The sequence below is a fragment of the Hippopotamus amphibius genome, chromosome 9, assembly GCF_030028045.1.
Source record: "Hippopotamus amphibius kiboko isolate mHipAmp2 chromosome 9, mHipAmp2.hap2, whole genome shotgun sequence".
Lineage (NCBI taxonomy): Eukaryota > Metazoa > Chordata > Mammalia > Artiodactyla > Hippopotamidae > Hippopotamus > Hippopotamus amphibius.
Window position 1 is genome coordinate 134,244,409 of NC_080194.1, and position 15,490 is coordinate 134,259,898.

At 48.2% G+C, this 15,490-nt stretch overlaps 1 protein-coding gene across 8 annotated transcripts in view; it reads right to left on the reverse strand.

Annotated features, from left to right (window-relative positions):
- Positions 1–971: 971 nt before the first annotated feature.
- Positions 972–15,490, reverse strand: part of MARF1 (meiosis regulator and mRNA stability factor 1) — a 40,964-nt gene continuing 26,445 nt past the window's right edge. For 5 of the 8 annotated variants that reach the window (XM_057748682.1, XM_057748676.1, XM_057748675.1 and 2 more), the window contains 7 exons: positions 14,758–14,985; positions 11,171–11,401; positions 8,058–8,270; positions 6,951–7,011; positions 6,742–6,867; positions 5,243–5,413; positions 972–3,565 (listed from right to left, as the gene is read on the reverse strand). In XM_057748682.1, coding sequence (XP_057604665.1) covers positions 3,321–3,565; positions 5,243–5,413; positions 6,742–6,867; positions 6,951–7,011; positions 8,058–8,270; positions 11,171–11,401; positions 14,758–14,985 — 1,275 coding nt within the window. In that variant the 3' untranslated portion in view covers positions 972–3,320. Of the gene's footprint in view, positions 3,640–5,242; positions 5,414–6,741; positions 6,868–6,950; positions 7,012–8,057; positions 8,271–11,170; positions 11,402–14,757; positions 14,986–15,490 lie in introns of all 8 variants that reach the window. The other 3 variants (XM_057748678.1, XM_057748679.1, XM_057748681.1) reach the window with 3 other exon arrangements.

Genomic DNA, 15,490 nt, shown 5'->3' on the forward strand with positions numbered 1-15,490 from the left:
ACGGGGACTATAGCAGGTCGCTGCTGCAAGGAGAGCCAGGCATGTTCCAGATGACCCTGCCCACGTGAAGCAGCTAGAAACAAGAGAAGCTGAGTGCCAAAGCCCAAGTCTCCTCATGGTAAAGGGAACACACAGATCAAGTGCGCATCTGAAGTCAGGCCCTAGAAGGTCATGTCCATCTCCTCTGTGTGGACAGGTCAGCTTTCACTCTGACCATGCCCACTAGCCTGCCATCTCCGGACTAGATGGGAAACGCCCAAAGATGAACGTGATGCCCTGTTTCAACCCCCAGTCACGATCTTCCAGATTTCCTTGTCCCCTCTACAGGGGGACAGTGGCCACTCAAGTTGTCTGGCAAAAAGCTGGCTCCCCTGAAAGGTGTTTTGAAAGGATTGCCAGAGGTTTTTAAGAGACTTTTAATGTTGAACTTTTTAAAAAAAAAAACTGCACTTCATCAAGAAGCAATGTACCTATTCAAGTTTCTTCTGGGTCCTTTCAAAATCTTGAGAGGGGGGTGGAGGGAGGGTGGGGAGGAACAGTGGTCTCAAGAAAAGGGCTTCACAATGGAATCTGTGAAAGAAGTCTTTTCCAAATAGGTTTATTCAAAAAGCATGCTTGGCAGTGACCAAAACCAAGGTACCCTGCAAAATGGATTTCTTTTCCCAGGGAGAGAGGTTCCTAGGAACTATCTCAAGTTTTATAACCGGAGGGTGTTTGTGATTACTGTATTTTCCCCACACGATTATCAGCTGGAGTGAGGCTGGAAAGCCTGGAGGATCCTGACCATGCAGGGCCGACAGTCCCGTCACCTGCCAGGGTAGATGCCAAATTCAAAGGGGCTCTAAGACGCTAGACCAGCTGGCTTTCCACCTCGCAGAGTCTCAGAAGGGATGAGCAGCTGACAGAACTGGGCTGCTACATAATCCCTCCCCTCAAACAAACAAAACTCACTTGGAAAACTCAAATTTGATGCTTGCTTTTAAAGTTTATTGACAACTGTTTGGTCCCAACACACAAAACAGCACTTGAACCACAAAAAAAGTGTTCAAACAAAGTAGACAGTTAAGAAAAACATCTCTTCCCCCAAGCTCAATTCAAAACAAACAGTGCAAGATGGGAAAGGGGGTTTTGGTGATAACTTTTGTCTTTTTTTTTAAACAGATAAATCTAACCTGGTGTATTTTTCCACCCAGAAATAAAGAATTTCATTGTCTTAATTCTCATACATCATTTCATCACATCATTCAGTTAAGCCTCTAGATAAAAAAATAGACAGCAATTGGACTGGCCATCGTGGAACAGTTACAAACACAATGAGCTTCGCTGTATCCTCACATCTCCAAACAGCGACTGTTAGAGTCACAGACGCGTCCCAGGCTGACTGGCGACTCCAGTGAACAGTTCGACCACACCCACAAGACAGCGCACAACTCGTCTCTTCTTTGTTGCCCAAAGAAGCTGCTCTTTGAGGCTGTTCCTAGTGACTTGTAATGGTGCCTCTTACGTTTTTAAAGTCCACATTCCTTACCTTCGAGCAAAACTAAAGTCCACGTGTGCAAACTCAGCCTTACGAAATCTCAGAATAAGGCCACTGATGTTCTCAACACCAACTTTGTCACGTTGTTTAAAAGCTTCTTAAAAAAAAGTGCACCCCTGCCTTTTACTTGCTGTCACACTATGTCTGTAGAGGAAATGCCTTCAGGAGCACTCAGCGTGCCGTGATGCCTAGAAGGCTCTCCCAGGGCCCTTCCATCCTGGTTGGGGCCATGTGCTGAGAACTGGGAATCATTGGCTTCATTTAAAAGATTTGGGGAACAAAAAATCTTACTCGTAAAAATCTCTCAATAGCCCTTATTTTGTGGCATTTTATCAAAATGCTGGCTATGAAATCAGAGCCCATTTTCTGGCTTTCTAGAAGTTACAAAATATAATCATTTCCCCAAAAGAAACCGTCAACTAGTGGAAGACCTTATGCCAACAGGTTTTTTCTGCTCTATGAATGAATCCGCCTTTTTGCCCAACAAATACAACCCATTGTAAATGTCAGGTTTCTCCAGGAGGCGTAAGAGGCCGCCCGTCACCGGATGCCTCAGCCGCCTCAAGGCGAAGGTCATTCCACAGGGCAGTGCTCCCTCAAAGGCTGGCTTTTCCCAAATGCCAACATCAGACACCACAAAAAAACCCAAACATGCTTCCAACAGCGAGAAGTAACAGAGTAAAAAGCAGACACTATTAAAAGACACCGAGTTGACAGACACAAACACACAAAGACTCACACACGAAGCTTCCCAAGTACCAAAACCAGCTTTAATATTATGAATACAAGGTTAAGTTGATCAACCTTGGCCTTCCTATGTATAGACAGAATTGCCACCTCTTCCTGGTGGAAAGAGCATCGATACCCTTCCTGTTAAAGCACCTCCCTCCTCGGCTCTGATTTGTAATTTATGCATTTGATGCATATTTTAGAAAATCAGACTCTCTTCCCAACACTGCCTCTGGACACACAATCATGTGTGCTGGAATTCAAATGCTGACTTTAAGTTCATGACACCAAGACCATCTCCTTTTCCTTAACCTAATCCATCTCAAACTGGAACTTAACATAAAAGGGAAGCTTAAAACATCCTTGACTTTCTAGAAAGCTCCTAAATGGAACCCCGAAGTGGAAACATTTTTAAAAATCTGTGATGAAGCCACATTTGTCAACTACAGACATAGTTAAATAAAAAACAAGGCACGCTTACAAGTCACATGGAAGCCAGGAGCCTTCACATCCAACCAGAAAATACATTCTTCCTGCATCGCCCACCCTTCTCCTTCAGTGTTATGATCGCGCAGGATCACGGAACAGGCTTTGCTTCAAAGACACCTCATGCATTTGATTAATACTGTCTGAAAACATCAGTAAGCAGAGGCTTAGAGACTACATTATGCTACATGTAAGACTTCACCACTGAGCGGCTGGGTGGAAGTAAAACCACTTCCTTCCAGCTGGGTTCTCACTGCTGTCTTCTCACGGAACACCATTCCACGTCACAATAATTAAGAAAAATTAGTTAAAATATATTAAGGATTCTTTAGCAAATGCCAGAATTTTTTTTTTCAAATAAGTGGGGGGAAAAAAGAAAGAAAAACTTCAGCTCAAAGCTGTGTTCAATGTAAAAGAAAGAAAATGTTACGGAACATGTCTAAAGATGAAGTAAGTAGCTTCTAGGGGGTCTTCGTTAAAACAGAAAAGCTTGTGTTTTTTTGAACCCACTTTTGTGTGCAGAATCAGACAGTGCTTTCCCATCCTAATTCTATGTTCAAAACGAGACTCAAAGCTTGGTTATAGGTGCAAAGGAAAAGTTGGCTGCCAATTTTACTCTATTTTTGGGTTGCTTTTTGGCTGGGCTTTCCACAGAGTCCTTGCTGAGCAGCGACTCCGGGGTTTCCGTGGAGAGGCAGGGAGGCACCGGGACAACTGCTGGGACGCTGGATGAGCTGGAATCAGAGGGCAGGTTTTCGTTCTTTATTGGTATTGGAATTTCAATTTTCTCTTCTTGGTTTAAAATCATAAATTCTGTGAACACAGGAACGCAAACACATTCAGTTCTAGGACCTGCAAGAAGTGCTGCTTTTCAGCTTCTCTCGTTTCTGAAAAAAATAACCCCCAAACGTCACACCCATGCCATACTCTACATCTCAGCTCTGGGGCCAATATTAAATATTTATAAACTGCATCTCAGTTCTCCCTTGAATTACAAAACTTCAGAGACCTTCATTTTTGGCTACAAATCAATGGGCAGTGGGATTAAAAACATTTTTTTCCCACCTTCTCTGCCCATTCATTCTGTCAGGTAGTTAAAGACCCATAAGCCACATGTGACCTAAAGGCTTTCAGACCAGGAGGGGCCTTGGCACCAGGGAGCCCCGGCCTATGCCACTGACAGAGGACCATGCTCTATGTGGATCTAAGGTGGGGCTGGGGGGCTGGGGTGGGGGAGGGGGGAGCATGGGCAGGTAGAGATAAGGGGGAAACTGCACAGAGTCAGAACTACCCTCAAAAACCCAGCAACTGAAGCAGCCACTTTTCCCGCAGTGCCCACAGGCTGCCCTTTCTCTGGATGAGCCACAGGCAGTTAGCCTGCTGTATGCACAAAGCTGTGCTGCTCGCAAGAGACGTGTCCTTATACCTTGGACTCCCACCGCGTATGCAAGGGGCTCCTGCACCAAAGACACACACAGGCTGAGAGTGATGGCTGGGGACGCAGAGCCTCAGCTCAGTTCTCAGGCTGACACTCGCTGAAGAGAATGACGGACAGGACTGCCAACACCACTCAGATTATTTCCCTCTCTGTCACACGGAGATAGTTGAACTCAGTGTACTAGGCACACCAAGGCTACAGCCACAGAAGAGCTCGTGTCAATTTCCCATCAAGTCTATGCTTCTAGGGGAACCACCCCTGCCATCGCCACAGCCCAGGTCCAGCTCCGCAGCCAGGCAGGTATACGTTTCCCTGCTGTCCTCTAGATAAACAGCCTGAGTTCTTTCAATGGGCGACAGCACCAAAGGCTGCTAGGCAGACTGAGGCCCGCGGCCAGCAGGGTCATCTCCTGGACAGCAGGGTCATCTCCTGGACAGCAGTGTCGGCAGAGCGAGGAAGGACCCATCACGACGGAGGAGACGACAAGGGCAGGCCCTCTCAGGCCAGTGACTCGGCACAAAGACAAAAGGCCTGGGGCTCCAGTCCTGGATCTGCTGCTTCCTAGCCGAGCAGCCCGGGGCCGTGCCATCTCTACTTGTGGCACAAGCTGGGGCGCAAGACACAGATGCCCTCCCTCCCTTACTCACAGCCCCACCCATGCCCAGTACCCTCTGGAGGCGTTGGACCCTGGGCCAGACCGGGGGTGACGTGTCATGTGGGTGACGGGCTGGGGTGGCCCCTGCAGCTGCTGCGCTTTACAAAGGTGGGGAGCACAGCCCCGGAAGCCCCCGCGTGCGCCCCGGTGGGCCCCCCACCCCGGCCCAGCGCCTCAAGGCCCATCACCGTCCCCTTGCTCGCTGCTGCCCCTGCTGCCTCAGGCTGTGAGGCCAACCCTGCAGGAACCGGACAGGAAAAGGGTCCTGAATAACCTTCGCAGGTGTATTGGTGCCGAAAGAGGGAGGGTCTCTCCCCACTTCCCTCAAACATTTAACATTTTGGCATCAGGGGTTTACTGTTTACTGAAAGCCACACAATGACACAGTGCCTCCTACCAGAAGGCTCCTGTGGGCGCTCCTCGAACTGAATGAGATCAGCAGCCTGGAGGATGACGGGGTCAGGTCTCAGCTGAGGGGACGGCAGGCAGGAAGGCACGGGCGCGCACAGCAGGTCCACAGGGGAGTCGCTGCTCAGGCGGAGGAGCTCCTGCTCCGCGGGGTGGGGCCCTGGGGGAGAGGGCGGGGCTCCACTCAGGACGGTGGGCTCTGTGCCTGCCTCCTCCTTAAGGTCAGCAGTCCTCGAGCACTCAAGGTTTAAGAAAAGCCATGAACAGAAAGGTCTGGGCCACTCTCTGGTAAGTGAAATGCCACAGCCAGGCTCTCCCGATTTGTGTTCTTAGGAACAGCAGAGAGGGGCGATTAAAATACCCTTAGAAATTAAAAAGCCCATAGAAAAGAATCAAATCAGAAGACTTGGGTCCCAGTTCTGTCACTTCCTCGCTGAACGCTTTTGGGTGAGCTACTTAACCTCCTGGAATTTCAATTCTTCCTTTGTAGGATGGAGGTAACTACTGCTGAAGGTTGCACTGACAGCTTGAGAGGATGAGCTATATTCAGGTGCTTTGTAAAAATGTAAAATGCTACGTAGCTGATTATTCTATAAACACAGAGTACAGTAACACTTGTAACTATTTAACAACTTGCAGAGTCCTAGGAAGATAAAATTCTCATATGTAGCAATGGACTCAAAATTCAAGTGAGTTGATTTCTATCTGGTACACAGAAGGTTCCACATAAAATCGGGTGACTCGATGCTATTTTGAGTAATACTAACGCACACTAACAAGTCTCTCCCAGGGATGTCCTGTGATAAAGACTCTCCCCTGACCCAATCTCAGTCAGGAGTCAGGCTCCCCCGAGCCCTCTTCTCCACCAGGCCTTTACTTTGGCCTTCTGTGTCTGTCCTGTCCTGCCCATGTCCAGCCTTGGCAAGAATCATGGGAAGTCAGTTTAGCAAGAATCCCCCAGTCTTGAGATCTGATCAAGTGCTTCATCCCACCCCACCCCCAACCTCTGATGTCTAAGAATCCTCTTAGGTCGGCAGGAATCCCCCTACCTTGATGTCTCCTCTAGGCAGTTTCCCAGCCACCGACCCCCTCGCGCTGCTCCTTGACTGTAAGTCCCCACCTGTCCTCATCACATTCACAGCTAAGCTCCATCTCTCTCTGAGGACAGCAGAGCTGACCCCATTGCAATCATCTTGAAGTAGTTTAACAAGTGTCAGAGCCATTTTCCTTTAACATCTGAACTGGGCTGGCATATTGTCATCATGGGGGTCGCCAACCCCCTGCAAGAACCTTGACCCGTCAACCATCACATGCAGGCAGTTTTTTCTCTGTTATTAACCAAACACCAGACTGCTCTGGAAAACGTATGAATACTTACCTCTGAAGAATGAAAAAGACCCCTGTTGTCCTTCCCACCACCCACCCTGACTCCACCCCGAGCCATTTCCTGAACATTTCACCAGCTTGGCTTTGTTTTTCCTCTCTTACCATCACCACCCACTCCGAGTTTGAGTTCCGAGGCTGTGCGAGATTCGGGCACCTCCAGGATGCACTCAGTAGCTGAGGGCCGGGTTTCAAGACTGGCAGGGGGGAGACCAAGTGAACTCACACGACCTGGAGGACACAGGGCACCCATCAGAGGGGGGCCGGGGCGAGAACCAGGGCTACTGAAGGGGAAGGGGATGGGGATTACTTACTTTTCATGTCATTTTTTAATACTACAATTCTCTTATGACCATGTCCTTTTATCCAGACCACCTGCACACAAGACATACTACTGGTTAGGCAGTGGAAAAGCAGGGGAAATAAGCCCTAAAGTTCAGGAAGAGTGTGACCTCCTATGTCTGGTAACATACTTAAACATACTAGGATTCAAAAACTGAACTAATGACAAGAAAAATTTTCTACACTCTGTTTTAAAGCAATAGAGGCTGGCAGAAACATGCTCCTTATAAAAAGCTGTGTAGTCTTAGACATCGTGAGACTCAGCTTAAGAAATACTCTTTACGGCTCTTAAAATCATCACCTCTCAAACACCCGTGCTGGTGTACGAATGAAGCCAGTTCTCACGTGGGAGCTCTCAGCATTTTCTCCAGACACTAGATGCACCTCAGAAGGATGACGGGCTCTGCCACGCCCCTCAAGCTAAGCCCATCATCCTGACCTAAAACAAAGGCCCTTCCTAATAATGCTGCCTCCACTGCTGCCAGCACCGCCCAAGTGCTGTCACCAAGTCCCTCGTGCCGACGCCGAGCTGTCCTCCTCTCACGTCCTTTCCCACGGCCTCTGCTCCTCTCACTCGGGCTCACGCGGCCTCAGCAGCAGCAGGCTTGTGGCCAGGCTCTTCCTCAACTCCTGGTTCTCTGGGCTCTGCCACGGACAGCAGCCCTGTGGTGCTGCCTGCAGCAACCCTGGGGCTCCTCCCCTCTCCCCGCACAGCCCTGGCCTCCGTGACTGAGCTCTGACTTCAGCGTGAGGCTCCCGCTCGATTTTCACGCCGTCCCCCCCCCCCCCCCCCCCGCCGCCCCTGCCACCGCTCCACACCACTTCCCACGGCTCTGCATCTGCGCATACTGTCTGCCTGTTCCCCGCTTCGGCACGTGGTTAATTAGCGTCTGTACTTCATGATGACTCTGCCCTGGGATCCCTGCACCTGGGGGTGGGCCTGTGCCTTGTCCTCCTCCGTGTGCCCTCCGACGGCTGCATGGACCACACCAACGGGTCACCTGCTCAGGTGTTCTGACTCTCAGGGTGAGCCTGGCTCTCCAGGAGGACACCCTCCAAGAAACTGAGAAATCACCCACCTGTGGGATCGCTCCCAAGAGCTCCTCCACGCTACTGTAGCCGTACGCCTTGGGTTGCAGTGTTTCTCCGACATACTTGGTATAGGCCGTGGAAAATTCATGAAGGAAAAGCTGCTGGTAGTGGTAAGTATGAAGCAAAGACCGCACATTCTTGGCAAACAAATACAGACTGGTGAGCTTCACACACTCCTCCGTCTCATCATTAGTAAAAACCTGGTCCAGGAGAAAACAGCAACATTAGAAACTTGCCCAGAAGTGAGGGCCTCTGCATCCGAGAGTGCAAAGACGCCAAGTCAACTTGAGAACGGCCAATAAGCCAGGGAGGAGAGACCGACTCAAGGATCTCCTCCAAAAGAGGGCTACAGCCTTGAGCAAAGTCTAGTTCTACTGGAGGTGTTAAGACAGCAGAGGTCTAAAGAAACAGTGTGTCAGAAAGGAAGGAAACTGCTCGGCTGAGGCCTCAAACAAAAGGGGGCGGTGAAGAGGGAGCACACACCCTTAGGTGGGCAGAGTGGCACCAGACAGTGGGGACCGAGGCCGCTGAACCTCATCTCCCCAAGGAACACTGGGATGCGGGACGCCAACATCAGTATCCTTAAAACAACGACAGAAGCAACAAAGGGAGAAACCCACAAAACCCTTTTGTCCTCAAGTAAATCTCTTTACCATGTGCCTTTCCGTCTCTCACACACCCTCACTGAGCTCTCCTAGAGAAGGGATCTTTCCAGCCTTAGCTGGCCATGGAAGGCCTTTTGTCCTAGAATGTGCACTAACATTGCCTAGAACTAGTGTTCATATAATAGATAATTAACAGAGTTTAGAAAATGTTGGATTTGATATCATGAAAGAAAACCAGAGCTGGATAGTAACTTAAGTGGAAAAAACAGATTTTCTTCAGGACTACTCAACAGGGGAAAGGACTCCTATGCCAAGGTGTCCTTTCCAGATACCAGGAAAGGTGCGGATTTGTAGCCAAGGGCGCTTGGGGAGAGGGACATCTAGCGTAGGGGGAATTCTTGTTAAACTGACCTAACAGGATTCTTGCAGAAGGTAGGCCAGGGCGATCAGATACCAAGAGTAAAAGGTTCTCTCTAAAACTGGGCTATGCAGGCTCATCAAGGATGAGGGCACGGCTCAAGGACAAGGTATAGTCTAGAAGGTGGCTCAGGGGAGCTTGATTAATGTTTGGCCAAGAAGACAGTTTTAAAATCACTTATCTAAATAATCCACCCTTTTGTTTATTGATTTGAGGCACCACCTTCTGTTTAGTTATAGTTTCCACTTGTAATAATCTCATATGCCATATTAATTTTGTTTCTTATTAAAAAAACAATCTGTGTTCTCTTAGATTTTTCCCTTACGGGACATGTAATTCAACATATTGTTGAATTTAAATAATAAAATTTTAATTTAGAGTATATTCATAAAATATTTTTATGGATTGCTTGTACTATTTGGATTGCTCGCCATATATTTAATTGAATATTTGCTCCTTTTAAAATGGGCAAGACTTTATACAAGATTAGAATATACTCTTGTGTGAAATGTTAAAAGAAAATCTCTGCACCAACAGACTGAGTGCTTACGTATGTTATTTTTTTCGCCTGTTTTTCCACAGGTTCAATTCTATTTTGGCTGATCAATTTCATAACATATTATTGTACACATTACCAATTTCACCCACTTTGCAAATGTATTAATGTAAAATCTGCAACATAGGTAAGATAGTCAGACAAACACTCTGTTACCCACAGACTTTTCTTTTGGTGTGTCTCCACTGACTCTCCAGATTCTCTTTCTGCACCAGTAATGAGGTTGATCACTGAGACAAAAATGACTGTTGTTGACTGGGTTCCATTCTTCTACATGGGCCAACTTACCTTCCGACTCTTATCCCTCCAAATTAAGGGTTTTTGTGACGATTTTGCCAGGGTGTCTCCTACCTGCCTTCTCAGGAAGGCACTTCTGTCTGGGATGCTTCCTTCAACCACATTTCATCTGCTTTTTTTTTTTTCCCGGTGTACGTTCTTCAAAATTGATGTCATGACTTTGTATGCCTCTATCATCTCGGGGCTGAGGCACGTGTGATATTTCCCCGTCATACATGTTTATTTTTAACCATTTTGCCAAATATTCAAAAGAGATGCTAGAAGCTTGTATTCATGATACAATGGTTTTGGAAGAAGTTTTAGTGTTATGTATAAAAAAGATGTTGAATGCAAATAGTACACGTGTATTCAATAAGTTATAAATGGCCATTAATGAATAAAATTAAAGTTCAAAAAATAAAATAAAATTAATTATCAGTCACGTGGTTATATGGTAACAATGGTAAAATCACTGTTTTCTTACATTGCTGGGTTTATTTTGTTAATACCCTAGTTAGAATCATTTTCTTTTGGGCGGCTATATTAGGTTTCTGGTATTAAGAGTTACTCTGGCTTCATAAAAGAAGTGGTGTGCTTCCCAACTTTTTCTCTTTTTTTTTAAGTGGCCTAGAAGTGCTGTTTAAGAAGTTGGAGTTATTTGTTCTTTAGGTGAGTTAAAACCCAATTCTTAACCCATCTGGTCGTTGTACCTTTTGTCAGTGGTAAAATTTCAATGATCTTCAGTCTCATGTTAAATGGTCTAATTTTTAACTTCTTAAAAATCTAGAGTCAATCTGGTGTTTTTTTCTAGGATCTTATCTACTTCCTCTAGGTTTTTATATTTGTGCCCCAGAACTGCACACAGTATTATTCTCTTACGATTCTTCTAACCCTGAAGTGTCATTCTTGAAAGGCACCTGGAGACCAGCCAGGCAACCTTCTTTTCTGACTGAAGCCATCACAAAAGCCATCTAATTCAGAGAGAGGTAACATGAGCAAAATCTAGCCTAGGACAGGAAGAAGGCATCCCAGTCCAAGAATCAGGAGGCCCAGGCAAAGAATCCAGAGGCCAGGGCTTTTGTCCTGCCTTGTCAGTTGTTTGGGTAGGGTGCCGGCACCTGTCAACACCTCTGTCTGTTCATCTATAAAATGACTGATCAATCTAATTTAGATCATTCGGTGATCTAGAAACACCCAATACAACCGTTTTCATTCCGGTGGTTCCAGAATCATTACCATTCATACCTCAACTAAGTAAGGCAGACTCTTCAGAAGCTCGGTCAAGGTCATGAACCCATATTCACAGGGGTTGAGAGGAGTGCTGTGTGTGGTTTCATAGTGTCTCTTGAGCTCATCAACAGAAAGATGGGCGGCTCCCTCCCAAGACATCAGCAACACCAGCAGCTGGGCAGTGAGGGTGCGCAGGGACTTGCGGTTGATCAGCTGGATCTGTTTGCCAGACTCCACGTCAGCAACCTGGGGAGGACAAGAGCGCAAGCTTCTCAGAGCTCCACAGACACGGCCTGCGCCACACCTGGCTCCTCTAGTGTCCTTCCGGCAAACGAGACCAACAGAAGAAAGTCTCTAGTTTTTTCTCTTAAACTGAAGTAAAGACAGGGGGTTTGCTGTAGCTTCTTTGGGACCCCAGACCAACATCTCCGACCACCTGCAGCAGACATCGTTCTCTCCCTCCCTGCTGGTCCATAACCAGAAACGTCCATCAACAACACGCTCCCCCAAGAGAAGGCGATAAGACCAGCCAGCGGACATCCAGTGGCCCAAGCCTGTGATTTAAGGGTTGATTTTCTCGGGAAGCAGGGGGTGGTGAGACTGCGGGTGACCCTCCACAGAGCTGCTCTGCGCTCAGCTCGCCCCGTGTGTGTCTCAGGGGCTACACACGGAGGGTGACAGAAGGCCTTCTCTGTCCAAGGGCAACCCGCATTCTCCTAGCCCATCAGAACTGGAAAAAAAGCTGGTATTTTTGTGTCTGACTATATGTCTACTTCTTGATTTTTTCAGATTCTCAAGGAGGTAAAGGGTTTAAATGATTAAGTGCATTGGGAGGGAGACCTTGTAAAAGAGACACAGGTTATCATTTGGGGACCAAACAGCATGTGAAGAAACAAGCATCTGGTGATGAGACTTGCAGGCCTTGGGCATGGGGGGTGGGGGCGTGCCTATGAAGTGAGCCGTCACTGGAATGAAAACAGGCAGCGCTTCAGGACACTCACGCTCAGGTGTGGGCAGGTGAACCACTGCTCACTATTATGGCTGTTTTTCCCCTTTATCTGATTTCCAGCCCGGACCACAGGTCAAACTCAGACGCTCTGGACCCTCAGAGCCAGCCCAGTCCCAGTGCATCTCTGGAGCCGACGCCCACGCAGAGGCAGGGCAGGGGGCTGGTGGGCCGACCCCAACTCCGCTCATCGGGGTTAAGGGTCTGTGAAGATTCAGACTGCAGATTTCCTCAGCAGACTTGGGGTTTAACCAGTCAACAGACAGAAGTCCAGGGGAGTCTGAGTCGTCTTCTTAGAGGCCCAGAGCATTATTAATGAGAAAAATTAAAAACCTGCTCCTTTAATGCTACTTAGATATCTCTTGATGCTTGACCCAGGCTACACATTAGAATCACCTAGCGAGCTTATTAAACATGCCAATGCTCAGAGCACAGCTGGCCTCATTCTACAGGCGCTGCAGAGGCCCTGGCATTTCCCAGAAGCCCCCCGGGAGGCCGCAATGTGCAGCCAGGGTGGCACACTAGAGCCACGCTCCTCTTTCCCAGCTCTACTGCTCGTACCCGAACGTCCCGGTCGTTGGCCCTTAACTTATCAGTCGGTGGTCAGGGCTTCGAGTCTTCCAATCCACCAAAGCCCACCACTGCCATCGCCCTGTGCAAATAAACACCCAGGGGGCCTGTCCCACACCAGGGCCTGCAGTTCCTCAAGGTTCTCATCTCCAGTGACATTCTCTTTATTCAGTTCCACTCCAGATCCCACCCCAGGCCACACGGAGGACCCTGTCACTGCCCACTTCCAGCATCACTCATTTAGACTTCCCACACACCCTGCATGCAAGAGGGGGCCTGGAGCAGACAGCGGGGTGGGAGAGGAGAGGGCCAACCAAGCAATCAACACCTACGTTTCTTCAGCTCTGCCAGCGTGGACTCGTTTCCTCCTGATTCACGAGCCCTCTCCTTTCTTCACTTTCCTCCTTTATCCACCTTGGCACTGATGGGCCATTAGTTCATTAGCATTCTTGTCAATACTCTACACTCCTCTGTCCCTATGCCTTTTCATGGAGCCATCTGGCAAACCCCGCCTTGAACCCAATGCTCTGCTTTCCCTGAGTCTGCACCCAAGCAGCCACATCCCCACGTCTCCCCAGGAATCCTGTGCGCACCCACCTCCAGGGAGCTCCACGCTCCCAGCACCCCTGCTGCCTCCCTGATCAGGCCCTCTCCCGCTCACCACTGACAGTTCAGACCTTCTCAGCTGTTCCGTCTGGAATCTCATCTCTCTCTCCCTTTCTCTAAGCAGTTGCTCCCACCTCGTACTTGAGAGAGAAACAGCTCTTGGAAGGTAACTCCCTCTTTTCCTGGTGACATACACCAAACTCACCTACAGCCGCATCCGCCCTACCCCTTCCCTTTCGTCAAAATATTAACACCAGGGCTGTCCCTCCTTCTACTGAATGCCACCTCCCACACCTCCAGCCTCCTCAGGAGTCTCGCCCCATCACCCTTTCTGGCCTTTATATATTGATCTCTCTCAAGCAGATCCTTCTCAGTGGCTCTCAAACATACCACGTCTCACCAAGCATGCACTGGCTTGCTCAGCCCCGCGGTCTCTTGCTCTTGTCCTTCACAAGCAAACAAGCCGAAAAGCTGTCTACTAACCTGTTGCCAATTTCTTGCCTCTTCCTCCTCCTCATTTCTCAACCCACTCGGTGTGGCTTCAGTCCCTATCACACTGACACTGACCCTGCTCCGGCTGGCAGCACGACCTGCACTCAGCCTGGCCCCAAGGTCACCTGAGTCCCTGTCTCTGTCCTTGCAAGAGCACGTGGCGCTGCTGGCTCTTCCTCCTCCTTGGCCTAGGACATTCCCCACTCCTGGCGTTCTTCCTGTTCTCTGGCTGTTACATCCCTGCCTCCCATGAAAGTTCTTCCTCCTCTAACTGCCCAGCATAGAAACGGACTCTTCCCAGGCCTGGAGTGGGGCTGCCACCACTCTGTTCGTTCTCCTTCCATTTCTTCCTCCTTGTAGTGAGTTTTCTTGGTCCTGTGGTGGAGGCAGCCTGCACACTGTCCAGCTGCTCCGCCCAGGACTGCAAGGGTCAGCTCAGCACAGGCTGGGGAAGAAGAGGGAGTCAGCCTCTCCAATCCGGCCTCACCAGCAACCAAGGCAACTCTGAGCCCCGGCCCGCTCCTAAACCTACTCCATGAGTGAGTCAGAATCCAGAAAGGCGAGCAGTGATTGCAGTCTCCCCAAAACTTCCGAGACAAAGATCTGTGTACGAGGATCCAACTTTAGGTGAGCAGGACTGAGACACCTGAGAATAAACACCCTGGGATAAACCAGCGACCTCACTGGTTCACAAAGACGTTACTTTGGCGAGGCCACTAACAGACACACAAAAGCAAGACCAAAAATCTAAACTGCCAAATCCAAGTCATCTCCTATTACCCCATAAGGTATCAGAAACACAAAACAAGATGTGAAACAACAGTGAGCAGTGCAAGGTGTAAATGCAAAAACGCTAAACCACAGGCACACACCCAATGAGGATTATGCCACCAGTCCTACTCCGTGAAAAAAGAAAAGAAACTGTTACCTTTACAACATGGCAGAGCTTCTGTGTTAAAGCTGAAACTGAACTGACATCGTAGTCTTGGAGACGAAATGTGTAACCAAAAGTCTTCGCATACTCTGTAAGCAGGTCTGTCATCATAAGGCAGTTATCTTTTTGGGACCGAAGGAGTTTAACAAACTGGGCAGCTAGAGCTTTGAACCGTTCGACCTCTGTCAAAGTGAGGATTTTTTCTTCTCCGCATTCCAATACCTGGGAAAATGCACAGGAGGAAAGGGAGAGCCAGTTACGACTGTTCATGGGATTAAATGGCATGAAAATGTATATGATTAGGAACTAAGAAGCACTTTAGTATTCTTTAACGGATGCTGAGTTTCAGTTTTGCAAGATTAAAAAGTTCTGAAAATTGGCTGCACAACAATATGAAAATATTTAACTCTGCTGAACTGTACACTGAAAAATGTGTGTTTTATGATACACATACGAAAACTTCTTAAGCACTAGAGGGGTCAAAAATGGTAACAGAAATAAAAATCAGCAACAGAAATCTGGTTTAACTCGCAATGACCTAACAGCCAAGCACTGGCATCACCTCGTGCACGCATCCCCACCTCCAACAGAAGAGATCTGAAAAGCATGGGGCTCATGAGAGAAGATTCAGTTTATGAAATCAAACTAATCGTTTTCTCAAGAGTTATCCTAAAACTAATCTGGGGAACAATTTCTCTACTGAAGGAAAAACCACATTTACCTAAAA